Consider the following 20,089-nt stretch of genomic DNA (forward strand, 5'->3'; position numbering starts at 1 on the left):
GCTTCCCTTGCACTGCCCCCGTAATTACTATATACTACACCTCTTATAAACAAAATACGGACACCGTCTCTTACTGCAAGCGTTTGCTGCTGAGAGGGAATTATAATGTGCAATGGTAACTGTGGCTAAATATGTATTTAATAATAATATACTAGTAAAGCTTAAGGTTCCTATGATTATGAAATAGCAGAGTAAGTATGACAGACGAGAGCGAAATAAAAACAACCGTATATTTTTGTGTCTGAATGTCACAGGCTGAGGCTGGCAGTGGCTACAGGCTCTGTGGGAGGGGGAAAGGCGGCTGTAGGAGGAGTAGAGGAAGAGGTGGAGCCGGGGATGTAACTTTCACTGACATCGCGGCGTGTAGTCTTTTATGAGGGTTGGATGTCCCGTTTTCTTGTGCACATTGGCGACTGTACCTCTGTATATTTGTAGCACCAAGGGGCCCGCGGGAGCATGCTACTTAAGGCCGGTTGCAGGCTGCTCCCTGCAGTTGTTATTCCCCGTTTACCCGGCATGGATGTGGCTTTTCGAGCTCTTGTCCGAGTCTCCTCCACTACTGGGAGATGGGCGCCCCCGAGCGGACATGACACGGGAATCCGAGTGTATAACAGCTTGACAAGAAGGAAGGAGCCGCTCATACTGCCTAACCCATCACTGGCAACATGGTCAGAGCTCACTGAACATACATTATCCGTCTAATAGTAACTGTGACTGCACAAGGCTTACAGTGGTCATATGTACCATGTATACTGTCATTTATAAACAGTGAGGCAGTATATCATTAGAATCAGGTTGCTCTCGCAGTATTAGTAAAATCCATAGTGGCAGTATATTTTGGGCTATAAATTGTCATGAATCGATATAAATAATGAGTACATAAAAGCAAACTTGTTCTATGTTTTTGTCGTCATTCACTAGAGAAACTGGCACCTTACATTATCACCACTTTTGCTGCCCACATTTGACCAGTGCACACTTACAATTATTTCCAAAATGGAATGTATACTTGGAATGAAAGGCAGCATTTTCTTTAAAGTTGATTGCTAAATAGCTCCTCAATTCTTTAGCTCTGAACAAGGAGTACAAAATATAGTAATGCACAGGAACCAATGTGCATTGTTTAGGTGAGATTTTAATTCTGGAGATCATCAAACTGGAAAATGGTTTATACTGTAGTTACAACAGGTTAGATAGCAAAACTGGTATGCTTGTATTTTTTCATGTATCAAGAGAGTGCGCTAATGAAAAGCTGCTATTAAACTCAAAATATAATACAATTTTATTTAAACAAAAAATACCCTATCCCCAGGTGTTGTAAATAAACGTTCCAAAGTATAATTTATCAATATCTGTTAAAAGTCCTCCATGATTAAATGGACACTAAACCCAAATCTTTTCTTTCATGATTTAGAAGATAGAGCATGCAATTTTAAGTAACTTTATAATTTACTACTATTATCAATTTTTCTTCATTTTCTAGCTATCTTTATTTAAAAAGGAGGATGTGATGCATAGGAACCGGCCCATTTTTGGTTGAGAACCTGGGTTATGCTTGCATATTGGTGGGTAAATATAATCCTCCAATAATCAAGCTCTCTCCATGGTGCTGAACCTAAAATGGTCTGGCTGCTAAGATTTACATTCCTGCTTTTAAAATAAAGATAGCAAGAGAACTAAGAAAAAAATAATAGGAGTAAATTAGAAAGTTGCTTAAAATATCATACTCTATCTGAACCATGAAAGAAAAAAATTAGGTTCAGTGTCCCTTTAAAACTTATCCATAGGGGTTTCTTGAATATAGCACTAGACCCTGAGCTTTGACTTGCTCACTAAAATCTTGGTAATTAAACTTGGTGCGTTATCGCCGTATTGCAACTTTCTTCCTTAAAGGGACACTCAAGTCAAAATGAAGCGCTCATGATTCAGATAGAACATGCAATTTTAAATAACTTTTCAATTTGCCTCCATTAACATAATGTGTACAGTCTTTATATAATTAAATTGTTTGTCACCAGCTCCTACTGAGCATGTGAAAGAATTTACACAATATATGTAAATTTATTTGTGATTGGCTGATGGCTGTCACATGATACAGGAGGAGTGGAAATAGACATAACGAAAAATCTTCAGAAAAAAATGACTCATTTGATGTTCAGCCTAAGTGCTATTGCATTATCTTTTTATCATGCATTTGTTGTTTATGCAAATCTACTGTATTTACTGGTCCTTTAATAAATTGTCCACCTGGTCTGCTACTTTTATCTCACTCACATTACCCCCCCCCCCCCCCCCCCCCCCCGGAAAAAACCTCCACCATGTCGGCAGTTTAGCTTTCCTCTGTCAGTTTAGCGTTCTCACTTACTGGCTTAAAGTGATGGTAAATCAAAGCGTATAACAAACGCTAGGATTTACCATCACTAAAAATAAACGTTAGTTTCTGTCATTGTTAAACTCATTGTTATACTGTAAGGCAAGTATATCGCTAACTAAGCGTCTCCGGTCGCCTACGGCACAGCACTTTCTCCAGTAAAGTGTGACGTTTCCACCTCTAGACCAGTAGCTGTGCTAGAATGTTAGTTGACACGCACGGCTATTGATTTTAGGAAACAATGACAGAAACTAATGTTTATTTTTAGTGAATCCTAGCATATTATACAATTGGCTTTACCATCACTTTAATGCCCACTTGACTGGAGCGTCCTTTGTTTGGGGCGTGAGTGTCTTTTTCCAGGCAGACAAGTACACGGATGGCTGTTTCCACTTGGTAAACCATCCAAACGGGTTACTTTGTTGCAGAATTCTTTTTGAGTAAAGTAAAGGGCACTCTTTCTCAAATACTTTCCATCAGAAGTCGGCTACATCTACACGTTTCAGCTGTATCCAGCCTTTATCAGGATCTTGATAACGGCTTTTGGACTTTTAATCATAGAGGACTTTTTACAGTTATTGATAAATTACAATGTGGAGCTTTTATTTACACTACCTATAGTTAGGGTATTTATTGTAAAAATTAAATTGTATTATAATATTTTTAGTTTAATAGCAGCTTTTCATTAGCGCACTCTCTTGCCTGATATTATTAAAAATAGATTGTATGGGAGATATATTCTTGGGAAGTATTTTAAGGTTTTAATATACATTTTTAGTATAATTTTACTTTTTTTAGTAATTTTTATACTTCTTGTTGTGATTGTTTTTTTTCATTTCATAATAAAATCAAACAATGAACACAAAACCAGTAAAACAGTGGATAGTAATTGATATGCAGGATGCACCTCATATAACAACTCATATTCTTTTTAAAGTGTTCACCTTACAGTATTGCTGGGGTGAATAGATATTTTACATATTCAAATTAGAAATCTTGAGGAGATGGACACAGCCTGGTAGGGAATTTTTCAAACTAGCAGGGAAATGTCCTAGAGCTTGGAATGGAAGATGTTAAAGGGTCACTGAACCCACATTTTTTCTTTCGTGATTCAGATAGAGCATGACATTTTAAGCAACTTTCTAATTTACTCCTATTATCAAATTTTCTTCATTCTCTTGGTATCTTTATTTGAAATGCAAGAATGTAAGTTTAGATGCCGGCCCATTTTTGGTGACCAACCTGGGTTGTCCTTTCTGATTGGTGGATAAATTCATGTTCAAAGTTCTGAACCAAAAAAAACCTTAGATGCCTTCTTTTTCAAATAAAGATAGCAAGAGAATGAAGAAAAATTGATAATAGGAGTAAATTAGAAACTTGCTTTAAATTTCATGCTCTATCTGAATCGCAAAAGAAAAAATTTGGGTTCAGTGTCCCTTTAAGTGTAGTGAAGGAGAGAGAGAAGTCAATAGTGCTACTAAGGTGTCTTTTCTGAGATGAGAGAAGTACTATATTTGTGTGAAGGGTTAGATTTATCATTAGACAGTGTGGGAAGTTGTAAGTGGGCACTTTCACTTACAAATCCTGCATTTAGGTACAAGCGATGCTAGTTTATATTTACTAGTTCCACATTTTATGCTCTGCAAACCTGGCTGCCCAGTACAGATAATCCAAGATTGTTATTGGCATTTGCAGTTTTTTTCCAGAATATAATTAAATGAACAGATGATAAGATTAATATAAGTATTCTGCATAGTTGTTACCACACATAACTAAACATTTATGGCTAGATTACAAGTGGAGCGCAAAATTGAACTTATGTGAGCGAGATATTATCAGCTCACGCCGCGTTCCCATTGCATGGAAGCTTTGCTCTCAATAGAGCGTGCTTCCATTAGCTCCAATGGGAGCCTCGTTCTCATGCCATGCATATTTACATGCATAGAATGCAATGTAAAGGCACTTTTTAGTGCTGTTTTTTTTCTAACACCCTACACCCACACACTTTAACCCCATAAAACAGTTTTGTGCAGTTTTTTTTTTATTAAAAAAAAATGCTACTTTTTCTTTTACTAAAAAACAACATTACACTTAAATTTAGGGGCAATTGGGCACATTTTGAAAATTAACCAGTGATATGATCTCTGGTTAATTTTCGGAGCGCTAATTGCTTGCTGGTTGTTTATCATGCCCCTGTAAACAAGCGAATTTGCCCGTTTACAGGTGCTCTATTAATTAGCCCTCCACTTGTAATCTAGTCAAATCTCAAGGTGTTTACTGTCCATATAAAGTGACAATAAAGTCATGTTTATATTATTTATTTCTGGAACTGCTTTTCATGTCACTCAAGACTCTTTATAGGTAGCTTAGGTTTCATTCTACATTGTTCCACTCTAAAGAAACGGCAGCTCTTTGCCAAACATGACAGAAAAAACACTGCACATGCATGGACCACATCTCACTAAGATCTTTATAGTATTATGCTGATAACCGATAAGCCTTGTGCATGTGCAATAGGGCTTCAGTTTCTCAATAAGTAGCATGCAGTGTTAGAGGTACTCTGAGTATAAAACAATGCTTTATTCCTATACACTGAGTATACAACAGCTGGTTATTCCTATACACTGAGTATACATCAGCGGGTTATTCCTATACACTGAGTATACATCAGCTGGTTATTCTTATACACTGAGTATACATCAGCGGGTTATTCCTATACACTGAGTATACAACAGCGGGTTATTCCTATACACTGAGTATACAACAGCGGGTTATTCCTATACACTGAGTATACAACAGCGGGTTATTCCTATACACTGAGTATACAACAGCGGGTTATTCCTATACACTGAGTATACAACAGCGGGTTATTCCTATACACTGAGTATACAACAGCGGGTTATTCCTATACACTGAGTATACAACAGCGGGTTATTCCTATACACTGAGTATACAACAGCGGGTTATTCCTATACACTGAGTATACAACAGCGGGTTATTCCTATACACTGAGTATACAACAGCGGGTTATTCCTATACACTGAGTATACAACAGCGGGTTATTCCTATACACTGAGTATACAACAGCGGGTTATTCCTATACACTGAGTATACAACAGCGGGTTATTCCTATACACTGAGTATAAAACAATGTGTTATTCCTATACACGAGTATAAAGCAATGTGTTATTCCTATACACGAGTATAAAGCAATGTGTTATTCCTATACACTGAGTATAAAGCAATGTGTTATTCCTATACACTGAGTATACAACAGCGGGTTATTCCTATACACTGAGTATACAACAGCGGGTTATTCCTATACACTGAGTATACAACAGCGGGTTATTCCTATACACTGAGTATAAAACAATGTGTTATTCCTATACACGAGTATAAAGCAATGTGTTATTCCTATACACTGAGTATAAAACAATGTGTTATTCCTTTATACTGATTATACAGCAATGCAGAGCCTATGAATACCCAAAAACTCCACTCGCCCATTGGGCGAGTAAATCGCAAAACGTACCAGCCCGCAAGAAACTTTAGTCGCCCGTGCATATCTGCATATAGTGTGTATATATTTTATTTAAAAAGGCAACATAAATAGTGTTTTTATAATCTCACAAAGCATTGCAGACAGAGGTCCCAGTTTGAATGCTTTGCAAGCTGCTAAATATTTGGGACTTGAGCATTAATAAAAAGGTTTTAACTTTAGAAAATATTTTATCAACAGGTAGAAAAAAACAGGGATATTATCTTTGTAATACTGTATATGTACAGTCTTCACTTATTTTCCCCTAAGGGAAAATAAAAAAATATATAATTGAGCTTTATTTTTTTTTTAACTTCAGCATATGTGGGGGTTATGATTGACTCAGTATATTTAATGCTGCCACCCTTCAGCCTATAGTGCCCTGTGAGCGGTACTGCATTTAGCTGGACAGTGACATAACAAGCATATTAAAAATACTTTTTTTTTTTCTTCATTTTCTGCCCGACTGCCTTTCAACTACTAGAGCAACTGTCAGTGCCGCGCTAGCAGATTTGACTGGGTGCATGGAGATGGTATGTTCTCTCAGGAGTAGTAAAGTCAGTTTTTGGAGCATCAATAGCGTCCATGAAAATCGTTCACTACTCTATATTGTTTTGGTAGGCAGCTTGCTCGTGTACTGGAGTACTTCAGCACAATGTACATGAGCAAGCTGCCTACCATAACTATATAGATACAGCAAAACACATGGAGACCGGCAATGGGCAATCCCCTTTCTGGGACCCGGTGCAAAGTGGACAAGCTGGCGACCTCCAGCCCACAAAATACGTTTTTCAATATTCCACAGCACCAAGTAATTTTCTAAATCTTCTTTTATTGTTTTACAGCATAACTATATAGTCACTTTAACCCATACTTCATTCACACACACAGAAAATAAACACCCCTCTAGCAGCATTTCTTCCTGCGCAGACAACCTTAGGAGTGGGAAGTAGCAACTGACAAGGAGGAGACCAAGAACCATGGAATGCTGTGCAAACATTTGAATTTCAAAACGAACAAGTGTCACATAAAAGATATAGGCGTAACACACAGGGGTTGTAACGATAAACATGAGTTTAAAGGGCCACTAAACCCAAAATCTTTCTTTCATGATTCAGATAGAACATACAAATTTAAACAACATTACAATTTACTTCTATTATTTATTTTGCTTCCTTTTTGAGATATCCTTGTTTGAAGAAAAAGCAATGCACATGGGTGAGCCAATAACATGAGACTTCTATGTGCAGCACCCAATCAGCAGCTACTGAGCATATCTATATATGCTTTTCAGCTAAGAATATCAAGATAATAAAACAAATTAGATTATAGAAGTAAATTAGAAAGATGTTTAAAAATGCATTCTCTTTCTAAATCATGAAAGAAAAAATGTGGGTATCATGGCCCTTTAAGTGTGTTTTGATATTTAAAGGGACAGTAAACACCTTGAGATTTTAATATAAAAATGTTTACGTATGAGTAGAAAAATAACTTTGCAATACAATTTCATTATTTATTTTGCCCCATTTTATTGTAATTTAGGTGTGAAATTAGTGTATTTTTTTTTATTCTCAGAACTTGTTTAGAATTGTATGTTTTATCTAAATCATAAAAGAAACTTGGGTTTCATGTCTCTTTAGACGCCAAATAATTACAAAATGAGTTGAAGTTAAACAGCTTTAGCACAACTAAGCCCAAATTATTCTCTATTACAGTTTGCTCTGTTGTGACCAGGCATACCACCACTAGCATGTGTGCCAACTAAAGAATGGCTGTATAGCCCCAAGTGCTGCAGTTGGTTGACTTAGGGGCAAAACAATTTTTTTCTAGGCCCCTCTGACCCCTAACCTTCTCCTATCATCCCTTCCCCACTGTCTTGAATGCAGCTGTTTGCACAGGTCACTCCTGGGTTCTTGGCATGTAGTGGAGTGGCCTAGCTGTGTGCACACAGGTCACTCTATGGCCTCCCTCTGCTTCTTGTCACTGCTCCCCAGCATATGATCTGGCCCACCGGCCCTGAAAAGGTGGCCAGGTGGCAGGCCCCTCGTACCTGCGGGCCCCCAGCATTGAAGGTTTGCAGGGCCAGGATTTCTGCCACTTGGCTGTGTGCAGAGATCAGTCAGATTTGCAGCAGATGAAATGTTAAACAATGTGAAGTGCATTGTATCATGTGAACAGACAACCACTTTTTTAAAGTAAAGTAGCCAATATGTGCCTTATGATGAATATAGCCCGGTGACCATGTATTGGTTTTATCACTGTGAATAGAAAACATATACATCTTTCTACCTGTGATTATTTGTATAACATTTGTTTAGTTCTCTTTTACATAAGTGATTGTCTTTGTTTGGGGATTGCGATAGCAAGTAAGATATGTGTCACAGTGTCTGTATGGTATATTAATCAGATAAAATGAGATGTAAGGGGTTAATGGCAGAGAGGATTTATGTAAAGCTATACATGCACATTTATACCATTTTCATGACATTATTACATTTTTCTCTTAGGAGATAGCAGTGATTTTTTTTTATGATGAGTAAATGGTGGCAGTTGCATGACACTGTTCTGATGCTAAAACTCTGTGTGCCAATAAGTAAAACTGATGTAAATAATGTTGTACATTTGCATGGTTTAATTATTTCTGTTATTTCCTGTTTTTTAGGTATAGCTGTGGGCCAACTGTGTATGACCAGTCACATCTTGGGCATGCTTGGTGAGATGATCATAATAATACAAATATAACTGTGATTGAAAAAAATATTACAGGAACATAATTTTTGGCGATATAATTATTAACATTTTGATCTGCAGTTCTTCCCCACTATTTTTGTTTTTAAATTGCTACTTTAGCTTAAAGGGGCATTATAGTGCACACACAGATGCTGTAATTTGCCAGAGCATGCCGATTTCTTTCCTATAGTATGGATAGTTCGCGAATCATTCCAATTATTAGTGGGATATTCACTCCTGGCCAGCAGGAGGAGACAAAGAGCACCCCAGCAAAGCTGTTAAAGGGACAGTCTAGGCCAAAATAAACTTTCATGATTCAGATAGAGCATGTAATTTTAAACAATTTTCCAATTTACTTTTATCACCAATTTTGCTTTGTTCTCTTGGTATTCTTAGTTGAAAGCTTAACCTAGGAGGTTCATATGCTAATTTCTTAGACCTTGAAGCCCACCTCTTTCAGATTGCATTTTAACAGTTTTTCACCACTAGAGGGTGTTAGTTCAAATATTTCATATAGTTAACACTGTGCTCGTGCACGTGAAGTAATCTGGGAGCTGGCACTGATTGGATAGACTGCAAGTCTGTCAAAAGAACTGAAAAAAGGGGCAGTTTGCAGAGGCTTAGATACAAGATAATCACAGAGGTTAAAAGTATATTATTATAACTGTGTTGGTTATGCAAAACTGGGAAATGGGTAATAAAGGGATTATCTATCTTTTAAAACAATAAAAATTCTGGTGTAGACTGTCCCTTTAAGTATCACTTCCCTTACCTATAACCCCCAGTCATTCTCTTTGCCTCTGTCAAGGGAGCATGTGCGAAGTTGGTGTCTGAAGATATTTTTAACCTTTTTATGGGTACTTTTCCCTGCAAGCAAGGATTTGGGGCTGTGCTGTGTCTATGTCAATCTCTTTAGTATTAGTAATAGTGGCTTGTTAGCAGTTAGAAGGCGGCGACGTGGTCCTTGTTTTATTTCTAACAATCATGCTATCCTCATTATAGAAAACCAGAGTTGGTTTCTCTGTTTTTTCTTTTTCTGCAGGTCACTGTTAGATGTGGAGTAATCTGAAACACCTAAGAGGCTCTGCCTGATTGCTGCTTTCACAGGTAAGTGCTTTCCCTTCTAGGTTAGAAGGTGCCAGCACTCTAGGAGTTAATTATACAAAATTTCTGTGGAAGTACGGTATGCAGGGGAACTTGTATGCTTTAACAGAGCATATTAGGGCAGGGAACATGTAAGAGGCACTTGATTTAGGGATTTCTGGCTGAAAGGACGTTTTATATAGTGATCTATATAGATGTCTGGCTTCTTTTAATATGGGGTGTTTTTTTCCTCCTTTATGTTTTCGGAGGTGTGTTTGGTATGTGTTTGCCAGAGTTCGGGCAGCTTCCTGTGACTTGTCTGTTCAGCCGCTTCGATTGGGTCTTAGTTAGTGGTTTAATGCCTCTCTATTGGAAGCGTTTTGTTTTGCGCCGTTTTCTTTCAGGTAAAGGGCGGGTGACGTAGTTATTTGTATTTCAGTCATGTGACCGTGTTTGTTTGGCGCTTCCTCTATTTGGCTCCGGTGCAGACTGGAGGTCTGTGATAAGTGGCTGTTAGTGGACGTTTTGTGAGAACCAAGTACTTTTGGGATTTTTCTTTTGGTCTCTAGGAGCGGTAAGCCCTCACTAGAGCTGGGGTTTTTGCAGCTATCAGTAAACTGTTTGCAGGCATTTGCAGGCATTTTTGCTAGTGTATCTTATAAAGACACTGCTGTTATTATGGACACTAATGAAAATTTAAATTTGTCTATTGACAAATGTTTGTTTTGCTTGAAAGCTCAAGTAGTTCCTCCTGTGCAATTTTGCTCCTCTTGTTTAAATAAGACTTTGTTATTTAAAGATATTTGATGAGCATGATTTCTCAGTGGCTTCTGAGGGTGAATTGTCAGATTCTGATACAGTGACCAATTCTGCAGATTCAGAGGAGATTCATTTCAGATTTAAGTTAGAACATCTTTGAGTTCTTTTAAAACGGGTTCTTGCTACTTTGGAAGAATCCGATTCGTCTGTCACAGAGAATCCAAAGAGTTTTAGTAAATTTAATAGGGAATATGATGAACCCTCGTCTATGGAAGTGTTTCCAGACCCTATGGCAGATATTTCTCAGGAATGGGATAAACCAGGAATTGCTTTTTCTCTGTCGCCTGTTTTTAAAAAGATGTTTCCTGTTGCTGACTCTATTCGTGACTCATGGTGCACAGTGCCCAAGGTAGAAGGAGCTATTTCTACTCTTGCCAAAATAACTACTATTCCTATTGAAGATAGTTGTTCTTTCAAAGATCCCATGGATAAGAATCTTGAGGCTTTTTTGAAGAAAGAAAAAAAAAATGTACGTTCATCAGGGGTTACAGTGGCAGCCTGTTGCTAGTATTGCTACAATTGAGGGGGCAGCTTCTTATTGGTGTGATGATTTATCTAATCTCATTTTGGAAGAGACTACTGTAGAGGAGATCCAAGACAGAATCAAGGCTCTAAAGCTAACTAATACCTTTATTTGTGATGCCAACATGCAAGTTCTTAGACTAAGAGCTAAGATTTCTGGTTTCACTATTTTAGCTCGCAGAACTCTGTGGTTAAAGTCTTGTTCTGCAGATGTCACATCCAAGTCAAAGCTTTTATCTTTACCTTATAAGGATAAAACCTTGTTTGGTCCAATTATTTCTGATATTACAGGTGGAAAGGGGGTTCCTATCAACCTCAGGATAAAAAGAACCGGCCCAAGGGTCACCAGAATTCTAATTTTTGTTCCTTTCGTAACTTTAAGGGACAAAAGTCTTCCTCCTCCTCTTCCAAGTCAGATCACTCCAAGTCTTCTTGGAGGTCCAGTCAGTCTCGGAGTAAAGGAAAGCAAGCCAAGAAGCCTTCCGTTGATTCTAAATCAGTATGAAGGATCTGCCCCCGATCCTGTATTGGATCAGGTGGGGGGCAGGCTCTCTTTTTTTTTTTTTCAGCAGGCTTGGATATCGATGTCCTAGATCCTTGGGTCATAGACATAGTCTCCCAAGGTTACAGAATAGGATTCAAATCTTGTCCTCCCAGGGGCAGATTCCATCTGTCAAGGTTATCGGTGAATCAGATAAAGAGAGAGGCTTTCTTAACCCCTTAATGACCGAGGACGTACGCCATACGTCCTCAGAAAAAAAACAGTTAACGCCTGAGGATGTATGGCGTACGTCCTCGGTTTGGAAAGCAGCTGGAAGCGATCCTCATCACTTCCAGCTGCTTTCCGGTTATTGCAGGATGGTCTGATGTGTCAGGTGGGAGGCTGATCTCTACACTAAAGCTAAAATTAACCCTGCAAGCTCCCTACAAACTACCTAATTAACCCCTTCACTGCTAGCCATAATACACGTGTGATGCGCAGCAGCACTTAGCGGCCTTCTAATTACCAAAAAGCAACGCCAAAGTCATATATGTCTGCTATTTCTGAACAAAGGGGATCCCAGAGAAGCATTTACAATTATTTGTGCCATTATTGCACATGCTGTTTGTAAATAATTTCAGTGAGAAACCTAAAATTGTGAAAAATGTAGCGTTTTTTTAATTTGATCGCATTTGGCGGTGAAATGGTGGCATGAAATATACCAAATGGGCCTAGATCAATACTTGGGGTTGTCTACTACACTACACTGAAGCTAAAATTAACCCTAGAAGCTCCCTACATGCTCCCTAATTAACCCCTTCACTGCTGGGCATAATACACGTGTGGTGCGCAGTCGCATTTAGCAGCCTTCTAATTAGTAAAAAGCAAAACCAAAGCCATATATGTCTGCTATTTATGAACAAAGGGGATCCCAGAGAAGCATTTACAACCATGTATGCTATAATTGCATAAGTTTTTTGTAAATAATTTCAGTGAGAAACCTAAAGTTTGTGAAAAAAATTGTGAAAAAGTGAACAATTTTTTTTATTTGATCGCATTTGGCCGTGAAACGGTGGCATGAAATATACCAAAATGGGCCTAGATCAATACTTTGGGATGTCTTCTAAAAAAAAATATATACATGTCAATGGATATTCAGGGATTCCTGAAAGATATCAGTGTTCTAATGTAACTAGCGCTAATTTTGAAAAAAAGTGGTTTGGAAATAGCAAAGTGCTACTTGTATTTATGGCCCTATAACTTGCAAAGAACATGTAAACATTGGGTATTTCTAAACTCAGGACAAAATTTAGAAACTATTTAGCATGTTTTTTTTTTGGTGGTTGTAGATGTATAAAAGATTTTGGGGGTCAAAGTTAGAAAAAGTGTGTTTTTTTCCATTTTTTCCTCATATTTTATAAATTTTTTTATAGTAAATTATAAGATATGATGAAAATAATGGTATATTTTGAAAGTCTATTTAATGGCGAGAAAAACGGTATATAATATGTGTGGGTACATTAAATGAGTAAGGGGAAAATTACAGCTAAACACAAACACCGCAGAAATGTAAAAATAGCCTTGGTCCCAAACGGACAGAAAATGGAAAAGTGCTGTGGTCATTAAGGGGTTAAACTGCGTTAAAGACCTTTCCTCCCTGGGAGTGATTGTTCCTGTTCCTCTAGAGCAGAGCTTTCCAAACTTTTCATGTTGGTGACACACTTTTTAGACCTACATGATTTCGTGACACAGTAATTCAGTTGTTCAGTTAAACTAACTTGTTTTAAGAGCTACGAAGTATGTGCCAGAATTAAAAAATAAAAAAAGTTTAACACCAATAGCTACTTACTATTTTAATGAGATGTATGAGGTTGATGGGATGAACACAGTTTCGGAATATTTGGTGGAATATTAGATAAAGACACTCGCATTTCATCATCAAGCAGCTGTCCCACTCACTGACTACACATGCAGTCACAAGCAGATTGCCATTAAAGCCGCCAATGGGAATAGTTTCAGTTCCCGCTGAGCTGTGCCAATAGGTTAAGATGATCTGTAACCCACTAGGTATCAATCATGTGTCAACTATGTGATATGCGTAGCAGGCAGTTGAAAAGTCAGAAACCCCCCAAAAAATTTAAATTTTCACATGGATCATTATCAGTATCTGCGATTTGCCTTTCTGGACAAACATTTCCATTTTGTTGCCCTTCCTTTTGGTCTTGCTACAGCTCCCAGAATTTTTACAAAGGTTCTGGGGGCTCTTCTGGCAGTGGTCAGATCCCGGGGTATTTCTGTGGCGCCTTATGTGGACGACATCTTAGTTCAAGTGCCATCTATTCATCTAGCAAAATCTCAATCTCATACAGAGATGTTGTCTATTCTATGTTCCCAGGGGTGGGAAGTGTTCCCTTGTACCAGATACAAGGGTATGTTTTTTTAGCAACAATTTTATAGATTATTTGTCCATGAAGATTTTTCTGACGCATGTCAGAAAATCAAAACTTCATGCTTCATGCCTCTGTCTTCAGACTACTGTTCATCCATCAGTGGCTCAATGCATGGAAGTGATTGGTCTGATGGTAGCTTCCATGGACATCATTCCTTTTGCTCGGTTCCATCTGAGACCTCTGCAACTATGCATGCTCAAATAATGGAATGGGGACTACTCAGATCTCTCGCAGAATATAAATATGGACTCCCCAACAAGAGTCTCTCTCTCGTGGTGGATTTCACAGGACCATCTGTCTCGGGGCACATGCTTCCTGAGGCCATCCTGGGTGATCATGACCACGGACACCAGCCTAATGGGCTGGGGAGCAGTTTGGGGTTCCTTAAAAGCTCAGGGGATGTGGACTCCGGAGGAGTCGTCTCTTTCAATAAAATTTTTGGAATTGAGTGCAATCTTCAATGTTTTGATAACTTGGCCTCAACTAGCTTTGGTCCAGTTTATCAGATTCCAGTCTGACAACATTACTTTGGTGGCTTACATCAACCACCAAGGGGGGAATCGGAGTTCCTTAGCAATGAAGGAGGTGACTCGAATTCTTCATTGGGCGGAAACTCACGATTGTCTTATATCTGCCATCCACATTCCAGGAGTGGACAATTGGGAGGCGGATTTTCTGAGCAGACATACTGCTCATCCCAGGGAGTGGGCTCTTCATCCGGAGGTGTTGTCAATGATAACCCTCAGTTGGGGGGTTCAGGAGTTGAATCTGATGGCATCTTGTCAAAACGCCAAGCTTCCAAGGTACGGTTCAAGGTCAAGAGATCCTCATGCCGTTCTGATAGATGCTCTAGTGGTTCCTTGGGATTTTAATCTAGCTTACCTGTTTCCTCTGCTCTTCTTCCACGAGTGATTGATTGCATCAAACACATCAAATTATAATAGCTCCTGCATGGCCCACAGGATATGGTTTGGGGATATGGTCTTCCGCCTTGGAGGTTACCTATAAGGAAAGACCTTTTACTTCAGAGTCCCTTCCTTCATCCAAATCTGGTTTCTTTGAAGCTGACTGCTTGGAGATTGAACGTCTAGTTTTGGCTAGACGTGGCTTCTCTGAGGAAGTTACTATGCTTCAGGCTCGTAAACCGTTTACTCGCAAGAACTACCATAGGGTATGGTGCAAATATCTTCATTGGTGTGATTCTAAGGGTTTTTCTTGGAACAAGGTAAAGGTTCCTCAAATTTTGTTTAGAGAGAAATTTTGAACCTTTATTCTTTGAAGTTTAAATGGTTGTCTGCCTAAGTGTTTTGTTACTTAACTTTGATTTTTTTGCTTAAAGTAATGCAATTTAAGATTTATACCTGAACACTTAAGGAGCAGTGCGTAAGCATATAAAAAACTTGATTTACAAAAATGGACTGTACCAGCTGAGTAAGCCAGTTAGTCCCAAAAGAATGCTTTTTTGCACTGTGAATAGATTATGGAGATTAGTTCGGTTGGTTACTGGAACTTGAAATTGAAGAAAGTGTGTAACAAGACTTAAAATATAACCTTTATTTATTTAATTTTAAAAAAAGACAGCATAAAGTATGTATGTATGCTACCCTTGAAAGTGTTAAAAACACACTCTCTGTTGATTGTACGATCCTTAGCTTATACAATACAGGGTATGTGAAGTACTTAGTAATCCTGTCATAAGACCAAGATTATATTCTAGGTATATCTGTATATTGATCTAACAAAGGGCTGTATGGCCTTATAAGTGGCCAATCCTTCAAATTACCACTAGGGGATATTGATATATGGTATACCTGTTATACATAAGCTCTATGGTCTTTATTGGTAAGTGTGCACTTGGGGCATTTGAGCAGCAGTGCACAGCTATGTCACCAAAACACAGTAATCAAATACTAATATGCAAACTTCCAAATATATATATATGTTTGTTACTCTAGGTTTTGGAGATTACCTCTATGTCAGTTGCTACAATGCCAGGCTTATGCTTAAAGGTACAGTATACACTCATTTTCATATAACTGCATGTAATAGACACTACTATAAAGAATAAGATGCACAGATACTGATATAAAAATCCAGTATAAAACTGTTTAAAAACTTACTTAGAAGCTGTCAGTTTGGCTCTGTTGAAAAGGTAGCTGGAAAGCCCACTGCAAGTGGCAAATAAGACACTCCCCCCCTCCCCCTTCTTTTACATATGAAAAGACCCTTTACACAAACAGGAGCAAGCTGGAGAAGGTAGTCAACAGTATTCACATAAAACTTTGGGGCTTGGTTAGGAGTCTGAAAATCAGAGCAATATTATTTAAAAATAAGCAAAACTATACATTTATTTTAAAAAAAAACTTTATGGGCTATATAAATAGATCTACAAAACATTTATGCAAAGAAAAAATGAGTGTATAATGTCCCTTTAATTATTTTGTTAGTTTTGTAACTCTGACAGATATTAATTAGATTCTGTGTGATTGTTAATCTACCGCTACAGATGGGAGTTATCACAGACTTGTGCTAGTTATAATTAAAGATAGTCTGCACTCAAAAGTACTACACCTAGTGGTGTCAAAATAATCATCGTTATAGCATCATAATAAATTTTGAGATTTCCCAACCTATCTAAAGCTGTATCAAGTATATGCTTAGATTAAATCTTGTTTATTACGCTTTCATCCAGTGTGAACTCATATATTCTGTCACACTACTTGTGCTTAAGTGGTGCTACAGCGTTACTAAATTTCAGCTTGAGATAGTTGACACAATATATCTAGTATTATATCATATTGATGATATAAGGTTAGTAGTACGTTTTTGCTCTATACCACTCTGTAATAGTATCCGGTATTGCTGTGACAATATTGTCTATAATCTTTATCCCTCTAGTATAAGTTAACACAGCGTATCAGAATTATGCTATGAAGGCACATCGGTTAACAATTTTTACGCTAGGATAAGTAATCATTACAACTGCTTAAGCCTGTGAAAAGCCACAGATTGCTAAGTACTGAATTAACTAAAGTTATTTAGTTAGTGAAGCGCTGCGTCAGGGGTCCTCGCTATTTTTAAACTGCCTCTCTTGTTGTAAAAACTAATAAGGATACTTTAGCTTAAAAAAACTAACTTTAGTTAATTCAGTACTTAGCAATCTGTGGCTTTTCACAGGCTTAAGCAGTTGTAATGATTACTTATCCTAGCGTAAAAATTGTTAACCGATGTGCCTTCATAGCATAATTCTGATACGCTGTGTTAACTTATACTAGAGGGATAAAGATTATAGACAATATTGTCACAGCAATACCGGATACTATTACAGAGTGGTATAGAGCAAAAACGTACTACTAACCTTATATCCTGTATCATCAATATGATATAATACTAGATATATTGTGTCAACTATCTCAAGCTGAAATTTAGTAACGCTGTAGCACCACTTAAGCACAAGTAGTGTGACAGAATATATGAGTTCACACTGGATGAAAGTGTAATAAACAAGATTTAATCTAAGCATATACTTGATACAGCTTTAGATAGGTTGGGAAATCTCAAAATTTATTATGATGCTATAACGATGATTATTTTGACACCACTAGGTGTAGTACTTTTGAGTGCAGACTATCTTTAATTATAACTAGCACAAGTCTGTGATAACTCCCCTCTGTAGCGGTAGATTAACAATCACACAGAATCTAATTAATATCTGTCAGAGTTACAAAACTAACAAAATAATTAAGCATAAGCCTGGCATTGTAGCAACTGACATAGAGGTAATCTCCAAAACCTAGAGTAACAAACATATATATATATTTGGAAGTTTGCATATTAGTATTTGATTACTGTGTTTTGGTGACATAGCTGTACACTGCTGTTCAAATGCCCCAAGTGCACACTTACCAATAAAGACCATAGAGCTTATGTATAACAGGTATACCATATATCAATATCCCCTAGTGGTAATTTGAAGGATTGGCCACTTATAAGGCCATACAGCCCTTTGTTAGATCAATATACAGATATACCTAGAATATAATCTTGGTCTTATAACAGGATTACTAAGTACTTCACATACCCTGTATTGTATAAGCTAAGGATCGTACAATCAACAGAGAGTGTGTTTTTAACACTTTCAAGGGTAGCATACATACATACTTTATGCTGTCTTTTTTTTAAATTAAATAAATAAAGGTTATATTTTAAGTCTTGTTACACACTTTCTTCAATTTCAAGTTCCAGTAACCAACCGAACTAATCTCCATAATCTATTCACAGTGCAAAAAAGCATTCTTTTGGGACTAACTGGCTTACTCAGCTGGTACAGTCCATTTTTGTTCCTCAAATTTTGACTTTTCTTCAGGAAGGTCTGGAGAAAGGTTTGTCAGTCAGTACTCTTAAGGGTCAGATTTTGGCACTGTCTATTCTTTTGCATAAACGTCTGGCAGTTCTACCAGATGTTCATTCTTTTGTTTAGGCTTTAGTCAGGATCAGGTCTGTGTTTAAATCTGTTGCTCCTCCTTGGAGTATGGTTTTGCAGCAGGCTCCGTTTGAGCTGATGCATTCTATTGATATTAAGTTACTATCTTGGAAGGTTTTATTTCTTATTGCTATTTCTTCTGCTCGCAGAGTTTCTGAACTCTCGGCTTTGCCGTGTGATTCCCCTTACCCTATTTTTCATGCTGTTAAGGCGGTTCTCAGTACTAAGCTAGGGTTTCTCCCTAAGGTACTGTTATTAATCGGGAAATTGTTGTACCCTCTTTTTGTCCTAACCCTTCACATATAGAACTTGGATGTTGTGCGTGCTGTTAAATTTTACCTTCAAGCAACTAAGGATTTTCTGCAGTCTTCTGCCTTGTTCATTGTTTTCTCTGGTAAGCGTAGGGGTCAGAAGGCTACTTCTACCACTCTTTCTCTCTGGTTGAGAAGTGTCATGCGGTTAGCTTATGAGACGGCTGGACAACAGCCTCCTGAAAGAATTATGGCTCATTCTACTAGAGCTGTTTCTTCTTCTTGGACTTTCAATAATGAAGCTTCGGGGGAGCAAATTTGCAAGGCGGCCACTTGGTCTTTTATTCATACTTTTTCCAAATTTTATAAATTTTATAGTTTTGCCTCGGCTGAGGCTTCTTTTGGGAGGAAAGTTCTTCAAGCAGTGGTGCCTTCGGTTTAGGTTCGCCTGTTCTTGTTCTCCCTCCCTTTCATTACGTGTCCTTTAGCTTGGGTATTGGTTCCCACTAGTAATTGGACTGATTTGTGGACTCTCCATGCCATAGGAAAGAAAACAAAATGTATGCTTTCCTGGCATGTAGAGTCCACGACCTGCCCTTATTTATATCAGACGGCAGGTTTTTTTTTAAAACCTCAGGCACCTCTATAGCTTTGTGTTATTTTCTTTTTCCTTTTTCCTTGGGTTGAATGACTGGGGGTTATGGGTAATTGAAGTGACACTTAACAGCACTGCTGAGGTGCTCTTTGCCTCCTCCTGCTGGCCAGGAGTGAATATCCCACTAGTAAGTGGAATGATTTGTTTACTTTCCATGCCTGGAAAGAAATACATTTATCAGGTAAGCATAAATTTTGTTTTTTCACAATCAACCTCGCAAGTCCATGTGTATAACCCCAAGAAAGGGTTAAACAGTATTAAAGTACCACTTAAAGGGACATTAAACCCAAAAAAAATTATTTCATGATTCAGATAGAGAATACAATTTTAAACAAGATTCCAATTTACTTCTATTATCTAATTTGCTTCATCCTTTACATATTCTTTGTTTAAGATATAGCAATGCACACGAGTGAGCCAATCACATGAAGCATCTATGTGCAGCGACCAATCAACAGCTACTGAGCCTATCTAGATATGCCTTTCAGCAAAGAATATCAAGAGAATTAAACAAATTAGATAATAGAAGTAAATTAGAAAGTTGTTTAAAATTGCATTTTCTTTCCAAATCATGAAAGCAAAAAATTGGGTTTCATGTCCCTTTAAGAGCTGCAGAGAGCTGCTGGTCACAGCTACCAAGCAGACGAAGCCGGTGAGCCAATCGGCTCTTTATACTAAGAGAATAAAGAAAATTTGATAATAGGAG

General features: G+C 37.8%; 1 protein-coding gene across 1 annotated transcript in view; it reads left to right on the forward strand.

The window, feature by feature from the left end:
* Positions 1–321: 321 nt before the first annotated feature.
* Positions 322–20,089, forward strand: part of CARS2 (cysteinyl-tRNA synthetase 2, mitochondrial) — a gene marked incomplete in the record, with an annotated part of 379,651 nt that continues 359,883 nt past the window's right edge. Inside the window, 2 exon segments of the mRNA XM_053707781.1 lie at positions 322–668; positions 8,572–8,622. Coding sequence (XP_053563756.1) covers positions 457–668; positions 8,572–8,622 — 263 coding nt within the window.

The sequence above is a fragment of the Bombina bombina genome, chromosome 3 (assembly GCF_027579735.1).
Source record: "Bombina bombina isolate aBomBom1 chromosome 3, aBomBom1.pri, whole genome shotgun sequence".
NCBI classification, from domain to species: Eukaryota; Metazoa; Chordata; class Amphibia; order Anura; family Bombinatoridae; genus Bombina; species Bombina bombina.